This window comes from Corylus avellana, chromosome ca9 (assembly GCF_901000735.1).
Source record: "Corylus avellana chromosome ca9, CavTom2PMs-1.0".
Classification (NCBI taxonomy): Eukaryota; Viridiplantae; Streptophyta; class Magnoliopsida; order Fagales; family Betulaceae; genus Corylus; species Corylus avellana.
In genome coordinates, this window is record NC_081549.1 from 22,293,876 (window position 1) to 22,308,948 (window position 15,073).

The 15,073-nt window shown below is 35.0% G+C and overlaps 3 protein-coding genes across 8 annotated transcripts; all 3 read left to right on the forward strand.

Annotated features, from left to right (window-relative positions):
- The first annotated feature begins 861 nt into the window (after nt 1–861).
- LOC132162072 (protein LURP-one-related 10-like) lies at nt 862–2,307 on the forward strand. The gene is made up of 3 exons (XM_059572318.1): nt 862–1,155; nt 1,369–1,599; nt 1,748–2,307. Exons 1-3 carry the CDS (start codon nt 901–903, stop codon nt 1,892–1,894), a joined length of 633 nt encoding a protein of 210 aa, XP_059428301.1. The 5' UTR covers nt 862–900; the 3' UTR covers nt 1,895–2,307.
- A 2,558-nt stretch (nt 2,308–4,865) lies between these two features.
- Nucleotides 4,866–6,171, forward strand: LOC132191318 (protein LURP-one-related 10-like). Its single transcript, XM_059606267.1, has 3 exons — nt 4,866–5,137; nt 5,528–5,758; nt 5,968–6,171. The coding sequence occupies exons 1-3, from the start codon at nt 4,886–4,888 to the stop codon at nt 6,103–6,105; spliced, it is 621 nt and encodes a 206-aa protein (XP_059462250.1). The 5' UTR covers nt 4,866–4,885; the 3' UTR covers nt 6,106–6,171.
- Nucleotides 6,172–8,287: 2,116 nt separating this feature from the next.
- On the forward strand, nt 8,288–14,765 carry LOC132162157 (uncharacterized). Of its 6 annotated transcripts, none has more exons than XM_059572419.1 (9): nt 8,288–8,424; nt 8,545–8,630; nt 9,993–10,091; nt 10,176–10,226; nt 10,685–10,766; nt 11,544–11,705; nt 12,285–12,500; nt 12,588–13,485; nt 13,581–14,765. In XM_059572419.1, the coding sequence occupies exons 4-8, from the start codon at nt 10,183–10,185 to the stop codon at nt 12,654–12,656; spliced, it is 573 nt and encodes a 190-aa protein (XP_059428402.1). In that variant the 5' UTR covers nt 8,288–8,424; nt 8,545–8,630; nt 9,993–10,091; nt 10,176–10,182; the 3' UTR covers nt 12,657–13,485; nt 13,581–14,765. The 6 variants fall into 6 exon arrangements, with proteins under 6 accessions (XP_059428402.1, XP_059428401.1, XP_059428400.1 ...); XM_059572418.1 differs by having other exon boundaries at nt 8,545–8,600; XM_059572417.1 differs by lacking the exon at nt 8,545–8,630 and having other exon boundaries at nt 13,581–13,772; nt 13,846–14,765.
- The last annotated feature ends 308 nt before the right edge of the window (nt 14,766–15,073 follow it).

A 15,073-nucleotide genomic window follows, 5' to 3' on the forward strand; every position in this document is an offset into this window, starting at 1 on the left:
TATCATTAAGTTTTGTACAGGAAGATCTCTAGTATTTTTATTTATTAGAGATGTGTCTTTTACAACTAAACAATTAAAATTTGATTGTTGTAGACATAGTATGGACACATAGATTGTCATGTTCGTTTGTAAGTTTACATGACACTTATCACATTATTAATTATAAATAATTAGATTTAATTATAATTGATATGACTGTGTCAACTATACTTCCATGTCACTCCAGGCATTTTTTAATAAAAAATGATTGAGAATAAGATAATCGATCTTGTTAGGACACGTTCTCTATAAATTATAATAAAAATGAATAATCAAGATAAGCATCATCAATGAAATCATCTAATAATCCATTTCTTGGTCGACTGTTAATTAATGATTGACTTAAGTTTCCCAATTTAATGTAATGGCATTTTTCGGCCTCCTTGTCTTCTATGGTAGCTTCCTTGTACCTTGTGGTGCCTTGAAGGCTTGAAGTACTTGGACTAAGTTTTCACACGGCAATTAATTCTTCAAATTTTAGCAAATTTAAACAGCTATTATAAATTTATAAGAGATGCCATGTAGAACCACAAAGAAAACTTCGTGGATTTTGTCACATTCAAAATCCATGACGATTACCCGGCCACCCATTGGATCGAAAACCAACCCCCGGATCCAACCAGGAATATGATTTTCTTTTGACTTCGAAATATGTCAAAAAGTCAAATATATCCTTCTTCTTCGCACTCTTATATATATTGACGTCTTCTTCATCTTCAAAACACGCGCTGATACTTACGTGTACGTCTTCCCAAGGATGTCTTCCAATCTCCTTCGAATCTTGCCTTAGCTTGGTGGGTTAACTCTCAAATCTGATCAATATATATGTGTTAAGAATTAGTATCGATTTCCCAGAAGAATATGGAACAGGCAACGGAAGTAGCGGCTGAAGCTCATCATGCTAACTGGGTCATCAGCCCCAACTATTGCGCTCCTCATCCTGTTGAGCTTACAATCGTCAGAAAGGCAATGACCATAACCCATGGAAACTTTGATATCACAGGCATCGATGGCAACATCGTTTTTAAAGTTAGAGCACCCTTTGCCATCTTCCACAATCCCGGGAATGTCTTACTTGATGCTGCTGGAAATCCCATTCTCACTTTAAGACCCAAGGTTCGCTTTATATATATCTACTTCATAATTAACATCATATTTGTATTGCTTGTGTATTTATTTTTGAACTTTTGTATGATTTATATTGTTTGGTTTGTGTTTCCTTTAACTTTAATTAGAAACATTTGTCTAAGAACACATGTTCACCTCCTCTAGGTGTTCTTCTACGGGTCTAAACTGTTTTTCTGTAAATTTAATTTCTCATTTGTGCAGTTATCCTCAATATTCCATCGTAAATGGAAAGTTTTTAAGGGTGATAGCACAGACTCTGCCAATCTGCTCTTCAGCGCAAAGCTATCTTCAACATTCCAATTCAAGACCACAGTAGACGTGTTCTTAGCAAATAACACAAGAGAGGATGTTTGCGACTTCAAAGTCAAGCAAAGTTTTTGGCAACGATCTTGTGTTGTTTATGCTGGAAACTCTTCCACGGCAGTCGCCCAGGTAATATTAATGTTGATACTCTAATAATCTCACAATCCTTTAAAAAGATCCATATATCCATATATATTGATATTTTAAATTTGAGGCAAGATGGTTTTGTTATGTTTATTTATACTGAATCAATTGATAAATATTGTTGGAAATGCAGATGCATAAGAAGCAATCCCTGTTTGGAAAGGAGAAATTCATGGTGACAGTGAATCCCAACATTGATTACGCATTCATAGCTGCGGTCATTGTGATTCTCTGTGAGATCAATTTTAGCAACAGGAGTACTCCTAGCCCAGCTTCTTAGGTAGGCACTTGGTGTTGGGTCATAGTTGTAGGTGTTGATGGAGTGTACGAGAGTGGCCAAATTTGAAAGCCAATTGAGAAACGATTCTTTTTTTTTGTTTGTTTTTAATCAAAGGGGAATGAGATCCATTTGTTCAAACAAGAAGGCCTTTTTACCTTGAGCTGTAGGTTTCTTTGGGCTTTCTCTCGATAAGGGCTCGGACAAATTGTAATTGGGTCAACGAATTATATTTGTTTGTAAAAGAATGGTGGAACGTGGCTTCAGTTGTTGATGCCACGATGGTCATTTAGTTACCTTTCACCAAATTTGATAAGGTTTTGAAGAATTTTGAGCCTTCTCTCCATTCCTCGTGGGTTAGTGGACCATGAGCCACTATATATATAGCCACTACATATAGTGGCTCTTACCTTTTACTTTCGAGATTGTGACATCTCAGACAAAGGCCCATGTGATTTTGGGTCGTTGAGATACCTTTTATGAGAAATTTCACAAAAAAATTTTCCATTTGTTTTGAAACTACTTTTAAAGTTTTAAAACTGTACTTTCAATTTTTTATACTGTTTCATTTCGTTAAATCTTATAAAAATTGTCAAAATATTCATATATATATTTTTTATAAATAGATTAAAATAAAAAATTGTAAAAATTTATCAACCATCCAAAACATGTCGGTGCCTCATCAATGGGATGAAAAGGTTATGAATTTATCGTTAAATCTTATAAAAATTGTCAAAATATTTATATATATTTTTTTATAAATAGATTAAAATAAAAAATTGTAAAAATTTATCATCCATCCAAAACATGTCGGTGCCTCATCAATGGGATGAAAAGGTTATGAATTTAAGTCCAATAGAAAAAGGCCACACCACCTAAAAACTAATCTACGAACTAAAACACTAGATTTTAAAGCCTTTCTTCTTCTTCCTTATGCCGACAACTCCTCTCCATTTGCTACCAAAAAAAAAAAAACTCTCCATTAACAGAGAAAGAGAGATGCTCTGAGAGAGAGAGAGAGAGAGAGAGAGAGAAACACAGAGATTGTAAGAGAGAACCCGAACCATGACTAGGTCACGGCATGCGGCACTAGAAACAAGTTAACCTTCCCCTCTAAGATTTAATTTTGAATCCAAAAATGAGTTTTGAGGCATTAGAAACAGGTTTTAAGGCATTATAATCGAGTTTTGAAGCATTAAAATTTGATTTTGAGGCTGGGTTTCGCTGGATCTCACTGGATTTTGGGTTTTGTTTAGCTCCGAAAATACAATATTTATCTCATTAAGGTTGTTAGAATTGTAGTGCCAAAACGTAATTTTGACAAAAGCTTAAAAACAAAAATTTTACCAAAAAGCATTTTTTTACTTAAAAATTATATATTTCAAACGCAATTTTAAATATACCCTAAATATGTGTTACATACATAGCATCTCTCTTAAAGTTCAGCCTAGGGCCACAATCCGAATAAGAAGAAGAGTGTACTCTAAAACAGTATGGCTTACTTCAAGTAAAAAATTATTGTGAATTCCTTGGGAAAAAAAAAAAGTAACGGTGAAAATTGTAAGATTGAACGAGAATTTCAATTATTATTTTTTTTTTACTAAAGGCAATTTTCGTCATTAATTTTTGTACAGGAAGATCTCTAGTAATTTTTTTTTTTACTAGAGATATGTCTTTTACAAACTAAACAATTAAAATTTAATTGTGGTTAATTGTGGTAGACATAGTACTAACACATGGATTGTCATGTCAATTTATAAGTCTACATAAAATTCAACACATTAATCATTAAATAATTAAATTTGATTATAACTAATATGACAATGTCATGTACACTTCCAAGTCACACATTTTTTGAAGAAAAAAAAAAAAAAGATTGAGAATAATATAGTTGATCCTTCTCATGGTAAAAAGGGAAATACATAATAAATTATAATGAAAATGAATAACCAAATCAATGATGTCATCTAGTAAGCCATTTCTTAGTCGATTGTTAATTAATGATTGACTTAGGTTTCCCAATTTAATGTAACGGCACCTTGGTTGCATTATTTGGCCTCCTTAAGGGTCCGTTTGTTAAAGAGTTTTTGGGTTTTAGTAGTTTAATATTGTAGGGAAAATTGATTGATGTACAAAAAAGTAAGATTTTTTTTTTAAAAAAAAAGAGAAAAAGTAAGAATGTTTGGTATAGAAAAAAGAAAAAAAAAAAAAATTGTTTTGTAGTAATTTTTTTATTTGAATAATAATAAAAAGTGATTGATGTAATGTAAAAAATAAAAGAATGTTGAAAAAAATAAAAAAGTGAGGTGAATGGTATTAGATCAAAAACGTTTAGCAAACGGGCCTAAACAAAAAGAGGTTAATTGTCTTCTCTAGCTAGTGGCTTCCTTGTACCCGGCCTTGTGGTGCCTTGAAGGCTTGAACTTGGACCAAGTTTTCACATGGCAATTAATTCTTCAAATTTTAGCAAATTTAAACAGCTATTATAAGAGATGCCATGCAGAACCACAAAGATAACGTCGTGGATTTTGTCACAATCAAAATCCATGACGATTACCCGGCCACCCATTGGATCGAAAACCAACCCCCGGATCCAACCAGGAATATGATTTTCTTTTGACTTCGAAATATGTCAAAAAGTCAAATATATCCTTCTTCTTCGCACTCTGACGTATATTGCATATATATATATATATTGACATCTTCTTCATCTTTCAAAACACGCGCTGATACTTACGCGTACGTCTTCTCATGGATGTCTGGTCTTCCAATCTTCGTAGAAGTACTCGAAGAAGTGGTCAACTCTCAACATTTCCTGCCTCATCAACTTGGTAACAATATATATATATATATATATATGAGAAGCGCACAATATATGCATAGATAAGCAAAAGCCTCAATTCACAATATATGAGAAGCGCACAATATATGCATAGATAAGCAAAAGATAAGAAAGTTGTTCATAATTAGTATCGATTTCCCAGAAGAATTAATATGGCACAGCCAATGGGTGTGCGGCCAGTAGCTGATCATCCTGCTTCAGTTATCAGCTCCAATTATTGCGCTCCTCATCCTATTGATCTTGCAATCGTCAGAAAGGTCAAGCCCCTAACCGGGGAAAGCTTTGAAATCACAAACATCGAAGGCAACATCGTTTTTAAACTCAAAGCACCCTATAGCTTCAGCCATAGCCTGCGTGTCTTACTTGATGCAGCTGGAAATCCCATTGTCACTTTCAGACAGAAGGTTCGCTACCTACTTCATAACATCATATTTCTATAATATTTAGCACTTTCTCATTCGTGTGAATACACCCCCCCCCCAAAACTTGTGGTTGAGCTAAAGTTGAATATGGTTCACACTTGACCCACACACGAGCGTGCAAGTTTGGAGTATTTTTTCTTTTTGAAGAGTTTTTCAAAAAGATTTCATTTCGTCAATAAAAAATCATTGTGTATTTGTTTGTATGTATTTCTGGATTTTTGTGTGATTGCTATCGTTTGGTTTGTGTTTCCTTTAATTTTAATTGGCAAAGTTTGTCTAAGAGCCCCTATTTACCTATTCACCCTCTCTAGGTTCTTTTTTTTCGGGTCAAAACTGTTATTGATCGGTAAATTCAATTTTTCATTGGCCCAGATAAACTCATGGCATGGTAGATGGAAAGTTTTTAGGGGTAGTAGCACAGACTCCAGCAATCTACTCTTCAGTGCTAAGCGATCTTCAATGTTCCAATATGTCAATAGCACAATAGACGTGTTCTTGGCAAATAACACAAGAGAGGATTATTGTGACTTCAAGCTGAAGGGAAGTTATCGGCTACGATCTTGTGTCATTTATGCTGGAGACTCAACCACACTAATTGCCCAGGTAAGATTAACGTTGATACTTTAATAATTTCACAGCCCTTTAAATCCATATACATTAATTATATTAGTAATTTGGCATTAATAGGCTCTTACGATAATAAAAGGCATGGCCTTATTGCAAGAGATCCCAGTCACTTGCGGGCATAAATTGAAAGGAAGCTTGTTTTGTTATGTCTATACTAAATCAAGTAATAATTGTTGGAAATGCAGATGCATAAGGAGCAATCCCGGCAACGCATCTTCCAGCTTCCAAAGGACAAATTCACGGTGACAGTGAATCCCAACATTGATTACGCATTCATAGTTGTGCTTATTTTGATTCTTTACGAGATCGATAGTTCGGACTGAGACAATCTGGAATTGGTATGCAATCCTAGATGTGGGTTGATCTATGGATCCTAGATACTTTCCTTCTAAAAGACAAGCAATATGTTTGTGGCAATAAAGATGCATATATATATATATATATATATATATATATATATATATATCAAATAGAGAAGTGGTAGAAATCCAAATAAATGAATTTAGAAAAATTTTAAAACTGATGTGGCAAGAGTTTTTAAATTAAAAAAATAAATATGCCATAATTTAATAAAAACTTCATATTTTGCCCATAAAAGTTCATGTGACAAGATGCCACATCTTCTTTTTATCTTGTCTTTTTTCCTCTATAAAAAAATATGATGTGACATCTTGCCACATAGACTTTTATGAGTAAAATGTGAAGTTTTTATTAGATTCTAGCATTTATCTTAAAAAAATGCAATTCTCTCTTCTTTGTCTTTCACTCTTCTCTCTTCTTTGTTTGCTACTTACAGTTTGTCATGTTAGTTTTAAATTTTTTTTGAATTCATTTGTTTAATTCCTTAACACTTCTCTATCAAATATGATGTATGACGACATACACCTATTTTGGGGTGCAAACATTGGGAGCATAAAATGACAAAAAAAAAAAAAAAATCGTGCAATTTCAAGACCCAACCGATGTTTTACAACATTTTGCTGTCAAATCCCCTTAGATGGGCCATTCTGAAGGGCCGAACAACTCTGCCACACGACCGTTGGAACTAAGATACAACTGGAGCGACTGAAACATACAAGGAAAAATGATTTTGACAAAGAATCACGATCCTAATGGATTGTCGTTGACAAAATCAATTTTATAGATTTTTCTATTTTAAATTAGGATTTTGACGTTTATTTGAATTTTCCATGCATCTTTAGTTTATTTTATTGCCTTTAAGATTTAATATTTTGTAATGTTTCCTTCTTAATTAAATGATTTAGTTACTTTTAAAGTTTTAGCATCCGTCTTTAGGTGCTCTAGGTTGTTATAAAAAGACAAATGGATGTATTGCAAAAACAACTTTAATAAATAATCAACTATTGAAATCATTAAAAAAACTATTGAAATCAATAAAACTTAGGTGCCTTTGTGTTTCTAAGCTAGGTGATAGCTTGTTTATTTTATAGGAAGAAGATGTAACAGCTTCTTTTCTTTTTATCTTGTGCAACGGAAACAACTTTTCTAACAACATACGTCAAATTTTGTTATAAACGCTACACGAACATTTTCCTTATTTGTAACAGGGTATTGGATCATCATTAATGCAATTATAAAACTAGTCAATTTTAAGGTGTTTGAGGGGTAATATTGTCTTAATATTAAAGTTGAAGAACAAAATTTATAATATTTTCCATCATTTTACACTAAATGAATATTCTTAATTTCAAATAAAATGAAAATAATCCTGTCTTTAAATCTAAGGTTGTCATCTTAATTGAGTTATCACTTAAAAACTTATTTGGCCATATTGCCCGGCAAATATTTTCTTCCTCATGGACTCCATTTCGGCAGGAGAAGCCCCCATTGCACATAAATAAGAAAACTAAAACAATATATATATATATATATATATATATATAAGAGACCCTACATTTTCTTCAAAATTTTGACTACAAAATAGTAAAGTTGTTACCTATAGTTATAAAATCACATTGATGGTTGGTTAGAGGACATCAAAAGTGCGTTTAACACCCTTAAAGTTTGTTTGGAGAAAAAAAAAAACACGTTTGGTGAAAAAAATTCAAAGTGCTTTTGAATGTCAAAAAACCTAAAAATAACCAAAACGCACTTTTGACAAAAACTTAAAAATGAAGCTTTTGCAACCAAAAAATAAGTTTTTTTACTTAAAAACTTTATTTCTTAAACACAATTCCAAACAGGTCATAAAAATGTTTTATATATAGTTGTTAATTATTTTTTGGGTGTTAATTATTCATTAAAAAATGCTTATTTTTGGGTTATTGTTTGCATTCCAATCTAGCAAGATTTCCCGACAAAAAAAAACTAGCAAGATTTCCTCTTATATTTTTGTATATTTGAAATTATTAGCGGCGACTTTAAGTAACAATAGGGGCGAAAATATGTCGCCGCTGATAAGGAAATGCTGTCGTTTCCAGAAATTTTTTTCCAAAAATGTTTTGGCGCATATCCTTAAACATTTCGCACCAAAATATTTTTGCTTGTTTTAAACCTAAAAGGCTGAAAGTCTAACAACCTTTACTCTGGCCGTCCGTTCATCTCCCTCTCTCAAATCGTCTCTCTCGTTCTCTCTTCCTCTCTCGAATCGTCGTCCATGGTGGTTCCGGTGATCGCAGAAGGTAACTTTATCAAAATTATTTTGCTATTTGTTTTCCCAGGTTCTGTTTTGCTATTTTTTTTGGTTCACCCAAGTTCTTTTTTGCTGGTTTTGTAGTCACTTATTTCTAATTTTGGTTCAGTTATCCTGATTGTGGTGCGATTGGAGGGCTGCAGCTCTTGAATATTAGCAGAAACAGTTTAGTTGGTCCTCTGCCCACGTTTCATGGTTTTGTTGGGTTAAAGTTCTTGGACTTGTCTTTCAATTTATATTCAACAAAATAGTAATGACCAATTTAGGCACATCCTACTTCTAAACATATATATTTTGAAATTATAAATTCAAGCTGTTAAATAGTATATATATATATTAGGTTGCGATATTTTATTAGTGGTTGTTCACATTTTGATCTTTTCGTTTCACTTGATGGCTTCACTTGTAATTTTTTTTCTCTATTCTATCTAATTGTTTACCTATGGTTATAAGGCTTTGGTTGGTATAATTGTTTTGTTCTACTACCTCTTTTATCTCAGTTTCTTCAGAAAATTTGAATGGGGAAGCTTTTACTTTTGTTCCCTTGATGTCTATTAGGATTGTCTCTGTAGGGGGATGACTTGATTCTATTATTGTTTTATCTTCTTTTTCCCAACTTATTTTAGTGAGTGTGTTAATCTTAGGGTTTTTGTAGAATTCTTTAATGTATTGAAAGAAATCTATTTGTATCTTATATATATAAAGGGTCCATTGAGTTAATTGAAAACATGTTGCTGTTATTCCTTGATAAACTCAAATGATAGAGATAGAGAAATGTTAAAATTCACTAAATTTGAAACAATTGCATACTTCACTAAATTCAAAGGTTTGATGATTATTTAGTCCTTTAAAAGTGAATTGAAACATGATGGCCTAATTAGACTTTTTTCGCTGTTCTATGTCTTGTATACTTGTTGGATGTTTGATCTTTGGAAATCCCTTATTACTTTGACTCATACACATCGACTTAATATTTGAAGTCATTCTATATTTAGCAATATGATGTGAACTTTTTCCTACATAAGGTGACCTTATAGACCAGCTCAGCGTGACATACATATCATTTTATCTCTATTGGTTTCAAAAGATGTCTTCTCCATGTCTGTATTCTAAGCATGAAAATAACCTCTCTCTCTCTCTTGATTATCAAGCAATTCGTGTGCATCTGCATGAGTGCCTATGTATTCAGTAAGAGACATTACAAGTTTAGTATAGGCTTGAGCTTTTCTGACATGCTTTTAATTTGTTTTCAAATATCTTTGCTTTTGACTCCTATTGCTGCTCTTGGCCAGGACATTTCTAGTGCTCTTGTTTACTAGAGATGTCTTTTGATTGCTATATATAGGTAGATAGATACATACATGCATACATATATGTCTATATATACATACATGTGTGTGTAGTTTTTGTGACAGCATTCTAGCATTAAAATCTATCCCTCCCCCCTCTCTTGTCGAAATTTATATTCTTTTATTATTGTTGCTTCCACCTTTTGAATTGTTTAATGCTTTTGCAATACTACTGCACTATTTCTTATGTTTATCTTGTTTTTACCAGTCCATTGAATTCAAAGATATTGTTAAAATTGGACGCACTCACACTCAAGATGCCACACCTTTGACTCTTGGGCAAGAGTTTAGTGGCTATTCTACACAAGTAAGATGACATAACTTTGTTGGAAGCATAGACCAAGCTTTATACTTTTTGGGATGGACTTCTCATTGCTTTGCGCTGTTGCAGGTGAAGTATGGAATTGACCGGGTCTTGTGCACTCTACCCCAAATGTATCAGGTCAGCAATGCAGATTAAAGTATTGACTCTTTCATTTTTCTTTTCCTCGCCTTTTACATGTCTCTGATTGGAGATTTTATTTGAGCAGCTTGCACAGGGTGGTACTGCTGTGAAGTAATTTTACTTCTTTTGGTGTCTGTGATGTGTATTGTTCTAATTATGAGTACTGTTGCTTTGATCTCGTTCTTCTGGATTGATTCTGCTCTGTTTGTATCAATATTCTAAGACCTCTCAATAGATTTATTTTATTTTTTTTATGATCCCTATTAACACCTTTTCCTTATTGCTTCAGAAAATTATTATCATAAAACTGTTAGGTTATTTTTTTGGATTTGAGCTGTAATGAACATGAATCCTGTATTGTTTCCTTTGAATATTATTCAGAAAAAATGCTTCTACACTTCAGTTGTATTCTTCATGTTTAGTTTGACAGTAGTTGTCATTTGACTGTAATTTAGGTTTGATGTAAAGATAGCTGCAGCAGTAGCTGACGAAACAAACTTACCATTTGTCATTGCAGAAAACAAATTTGAAACTTTGGTTAGCTTCTAATCCCCTAACTCCTGCTTTTCTTCTATCATTTTTTATTCTTTTTGTATTATAATTTATATATAATAAAACCCTTTTTTTTTTTTTAATTTTTATTATTATTTTTTTTTTTAATTTTTCTCATATCAATAGCGGCGACCTCCACGTCGCCGCTATTAGTATATCATTAGTGGCGACTTACTATTGGTATATCATTAGCGGCGACCACCATGTTGTTGCTAATGATATACCAATAGTGGTGACATAAGACCCATTTCAAATTGTTTTTTGCATTGAGAGAAAAATTATTTGTCGCCGCTGTTGAGTAATCATTAGCGGCGACCCTAAAAGTTGCCGTTATTTATCATTAGCATCAGACTATTTGCAGGAGATGTGGCCGGGGTGGATTCGCGTGGCACCCCCATGGGCTGGGGTGGCGGTGAGCCGCCCCCACCTCCCTCTGGGGTGGCTCCTCTCTCACTTGGGTGGCTGCAAACCCCTCTCAATTTTTTTTTTTTTTTTTTTAAAAAAAATTAATTAAACCTGATATAATTAGGTGGTTTGGTTTTATCTTCTTAACATGTTCCATGCTAAAGTGTCACATCTTCATAGGTGGGCACAAAATGGTGGTTTTGTGCACCGACCACGTTGAAGTTATTTTCTTTAAAAATTGACATACTCTCTTAGAGTACAATTAAAATTCAAGAATAACTTCACTCTCTTTTCTTCCAAACTCGTCTTCCTCTTTCTCATTTCTGCATAATTTTTATTCTTCCCAATTTCATTCAGAAAACTAATATGCACAGACTAGAGACAGATACAGACAGACAAGAGGTGTCTTGCCTGAGACTGGACATTTCGACCAACGTCAGCCTAGATGGCGTCGATGCCTCATCCATCATTTCCAAAGCCACCTCCACCGTGGCCAATCTCATTGGCAAACCTGAAGACGTGCGCTTCCCCCCCCCTCTCTCTCTCTCTCTCTCTAATATTTCATTTTTACTTATATATATATATATATATATTTCATTTTTAATTTGGATGATTGAGGTGAATACTCCAACTGGTGTATTTCCCCCAATGCGGCTACGTAACCGAAGTTGTTCCTTGTGGAAAAACTGAGGTTACAACTTTTATTATAAATTTAGATTGAAATTTTTGGATTGATTGATCGGGAGCTACATACTATATAAGTAGATAAATAAAAGAGCAAGTGGTCGACACCTATTTTTATAGTACTTTTTTGTCATATACTTGAGCTGTGACTGTAGATCTTGACATTAATCTTGATTCAACAAAAGTGTGTTAAAGATGTCAATTCAGCCATAAAAAGCAGAATGGGTTGATTTGCTATTAGTGATGGCTTAACTGTTTGGAATGATGTAGATCACATTGCTTTGATTTGTAGAACAAAAGGCAGAATGGGTGAGAAGAAAAAGAAAAGGGAGAAATTACGTAGACAATACAAAACAGAAATTACTGTTTATTTATAGCATGTAGATTACCATTTCAATTGTTTTCATACTGTAGGTTGTGATGATTGGGTCGAAGGGTTCAATACCCAGATCAATGATATCATTTGGTTCATTTGATGGGAATGAGGAAGCATCAGCCTTTGCTGAGTTGGTGTCCAATCTCGGCATCAACTTGAATACAAAGGATAAGCTGAGTAGTGCAATTGCCTCAATTTTTGGGAGCAATTTGTCCATCTCCAAGACGAGATTCTTTGTCAAATTTTATGACGAGGCAAGCTATCTTTCTCATTGAATTTTTCCTTACATCAAACTCAAGAATATGTTGTTTAGAGCCATATGCATTTTTATTTTTTTGCAGGGGTCAACCTCTGGAACAGCAAATCATGAGAACACAGCCATAGTTTCCATGGTAATGGCTGATTTTTGAGGGTGTGAATCTGAGATTTTTGAGGATGAGGAGCCGTTGCAACCGTCTGCGTCTGAAATGGATGAGCCAAATGAGTCGTTGCAGCCACATGCTCGAGGGTGTGAGGATGAGGATGAGGATGAGCCCGCCGTAACAGTGCTAGTGTCAATTCCCCCTCAGACGCTGCACTCGGCTCGAGCACAAGCGGCAGCAAATGATGGCTGCTGAGCCACAATTAGTCATTGGCGAAAACACTCCGTTGCAGCGACTCGTGGCAGTTCAGGGGTCAATTCCCCCCAATAGACGCACTACTTGGCTCGAGCTCAAGCGACAACTAATGATGGCTGCTGAGCCTAGCCGTTGGCGAACACACTCATTTGCAGCAATTCGTGGCAGTTCAGGGGTCAATTCCCCCCACTAGACACATCAATCGGCTCAGGTGCAAACTGCGTGTTCCAGTAGTTGAACATTATGAGGTACAACGCAAGCGCAAGGCCAGGAAATGCCCAGTGGGTGCTGAGGATGCTTCTGAAAATCAACCCAATGCTGAAGATGCCAATGCTGAGGAAGTGGCTCTGGGTTGTGTTCATCCTAAGGTTCATCAACATCATTCCTCGGGCATGTGGAAGATTCACCACCATCATTTCTCAAGCGTGTGGATGAAAAAGTATTAATGGATATGAAAAAGGTCTTGAGTATCCAAGCATGGCACTTGATGAGGCAATTGTTCATCTTCAAAACCTATTTACCTACTCTGGAGGTCATGTAGTTAGATGGAATGATGGAGACTCTAGTAAGGCCCATGGAACTGCTAAATTTATAAAAAAAATTAATATCGAGTTTTATGCAGGTATGTAAATCAGTACAATTTTTTGGTTTTATAAATCAGTACAATAAATATTATTTGTTTATAGGCCACGATGGATGTGATAGCTTTATATACAGATTTTCTGAAGTCTTCGAAGGGGAAAGACAAAGAAGTTGTTGAGGACACTCAACATCAATGGTTTAATTGCTGTGTTGATCCGGTTTTCACAATAAGCAAGCATATTCCCAATGGATACATAGAAGGACGTGGTGGTTCTTCATCAGTGAGTTTGGCCAAAAAAAAAAATATATATGGATAACATCATCCAGGTCTGTTCTATTCTTGTTTGATTTGCTTGTCAGATTATTAATGTCTTCTAATGTCTTCTTGCTTTGTTTTCAGGCGATGGTGAATATTCTACACAATATACGTATGAAAATTTGGGCATCAATACGGACACATCCACACGCCCGAGGAATGATGGTGGTGAATCTTCCACACGTGTGGGAATGATGTTGATGAACCTGAGGTTGAACACAACCCAGAGCGACTTTCTCAGCATTGGCATCTTCAGCATTGGGTTGATTTTCAGAAGCATCCTCAGCACTCACTGGGCGCTTCTTGGCCTTGCGCTTGCGTCGTACTTGATCATGTTCAACTACTGGAACACGCAGTTTCCACCTGAGCTGATTGCTGCGCCTGGTGGGGGAATTGACTCCTGAACTGCCACGAGTTGCTGTAACAGTATTTTCGCCAACGGCTGATTGTGGCTCAGCAGCCATCATTAGTTGTCGCTGGAGCTCGAGCCGACTATTGCGTATGTTGGGGGAAATTGACTTTGAACTGCCACATGTTACTGTAACAGAGTGTTTTCGCCAATGATTGATTATGGCTCAACAACCATCATTTGCTTGTGCTCGAGCTGAGTGTTGCGTCTAAGGGGGGAATGACACTGGCACTATTATGGCAGGCTCATTCTCATCCTTACACCCTCGAGCATGTGGTTGCAACGACTCATTTGGCTCATCCATTACAAACGCAGGCGGCAGCAACGCTCCTTATCCGCAAAAATTTCAGATTCACACCCTTGAAACTCAGCCATTACCATGGGAACTATGACTGTGTTCTCATGATTTGCTGTTCTAGAGGTTGACCTCCACAAAAAAAAAATAGAAATGCAGATGGTTGTAAACAACATATTCTTGAGTTTGATGTAAGGAAAAATGCAATGAGAAAGATAGCTTACCTCGACATAAAATTGGACGAAGAATTTTGATGTAAAAAATTCTGAGAGAGATAACATATTTCTCGGTCAACTTTCCTGCGAATTGCCAAACCATTTGTTGTGTAAAAGAATGGTGGAACGTGGCTTCAGTTGTTGATGCCACGATGGTGATTTAGTTACCTTTCACCAAATTTGATAAGTTTAAAGAATTTTGAGCATTCTTTCCATGCCTCGTGGGTTAGTGGACCATGAGCCACTTTATATACGTGCTCTTACCTTTTACTTTCGAGATTGAGAAATCTTAGACAAAGCCCATGTGATTTTGGGTTGTTGAGATACCTTTTATAAGAAATCTCACAAAATTTTCATTTGTTTAGAAATTACTTATAAAGTTTTAAAACTTTT

Excerpts from the sequence above, each read along its gene's own strand:
- LOC132191318 (XM_059606267.1), top strand. The coding sequence starts at position 4,886 with ATGGCACAGCCAATGGGTGTGCGGCCAGTAGCTGATCATCCTGCTTCA. Across the intron at positions 5,138-5,527 it reads TTGTCACTTTCAGACAGAAG|ATAAACTCATGGCATGGTAG; the intron begins GTTCGCTACCTA and ends TCATTGGCCCAG. Across the intron at positions 5,759-5,967 it reads CAACCACACTAATTGCCCAG|ATGCATAAGGAGCAATCCCG; the intron begins GTAAGATTAACG and ends TTGGAAATGCAG.
- LOC132162072 (XM_059572318.1), top strand. The coding sequence starts at position 901 with ATGGAACAGGCAACGGAAGTAGCGGCTGAAGCTCATCATGCTAACTGG. Across the intron at positions 1,156-1,368 it reads TTCTCACTTTAAGACCCAAG|TTATCCTCAATATTCCATCG; the intron begins GTTCGCTTTATA and ends TCATTTGTGCAG. Across the intron at positions 1,600-1,747 it reads CTTCCACGGCAGTCGCCCAG|ATGCATAAGAAGCAATCCCT; the intron begins GTAATATTAATG and ends TTGGAAATGCAG.
- LOC132162157 (XM_059572419.1), top strand. The coding sequence starts at position 10,183 with ATGGAATTGACCGGGTCTTGTGCACTCTACCCCAAATGTATCAG. Across the intron at positions 11,706-12,284 it reads TCATTGGCAAACCTGAAGAC|GTTGTGATGATTGGGTCGAA; the intron begins GTGCGCTTCCCC and ends TTCATACTGTAG. Across the intron at positions 12,501-12,587 it reads TTGTCAAATTTTATGACGAG|GGGTCAACCTCTGGAACAGC; the intron begins GCAAGCTATCTT and ends ATTTTTTTGCAG.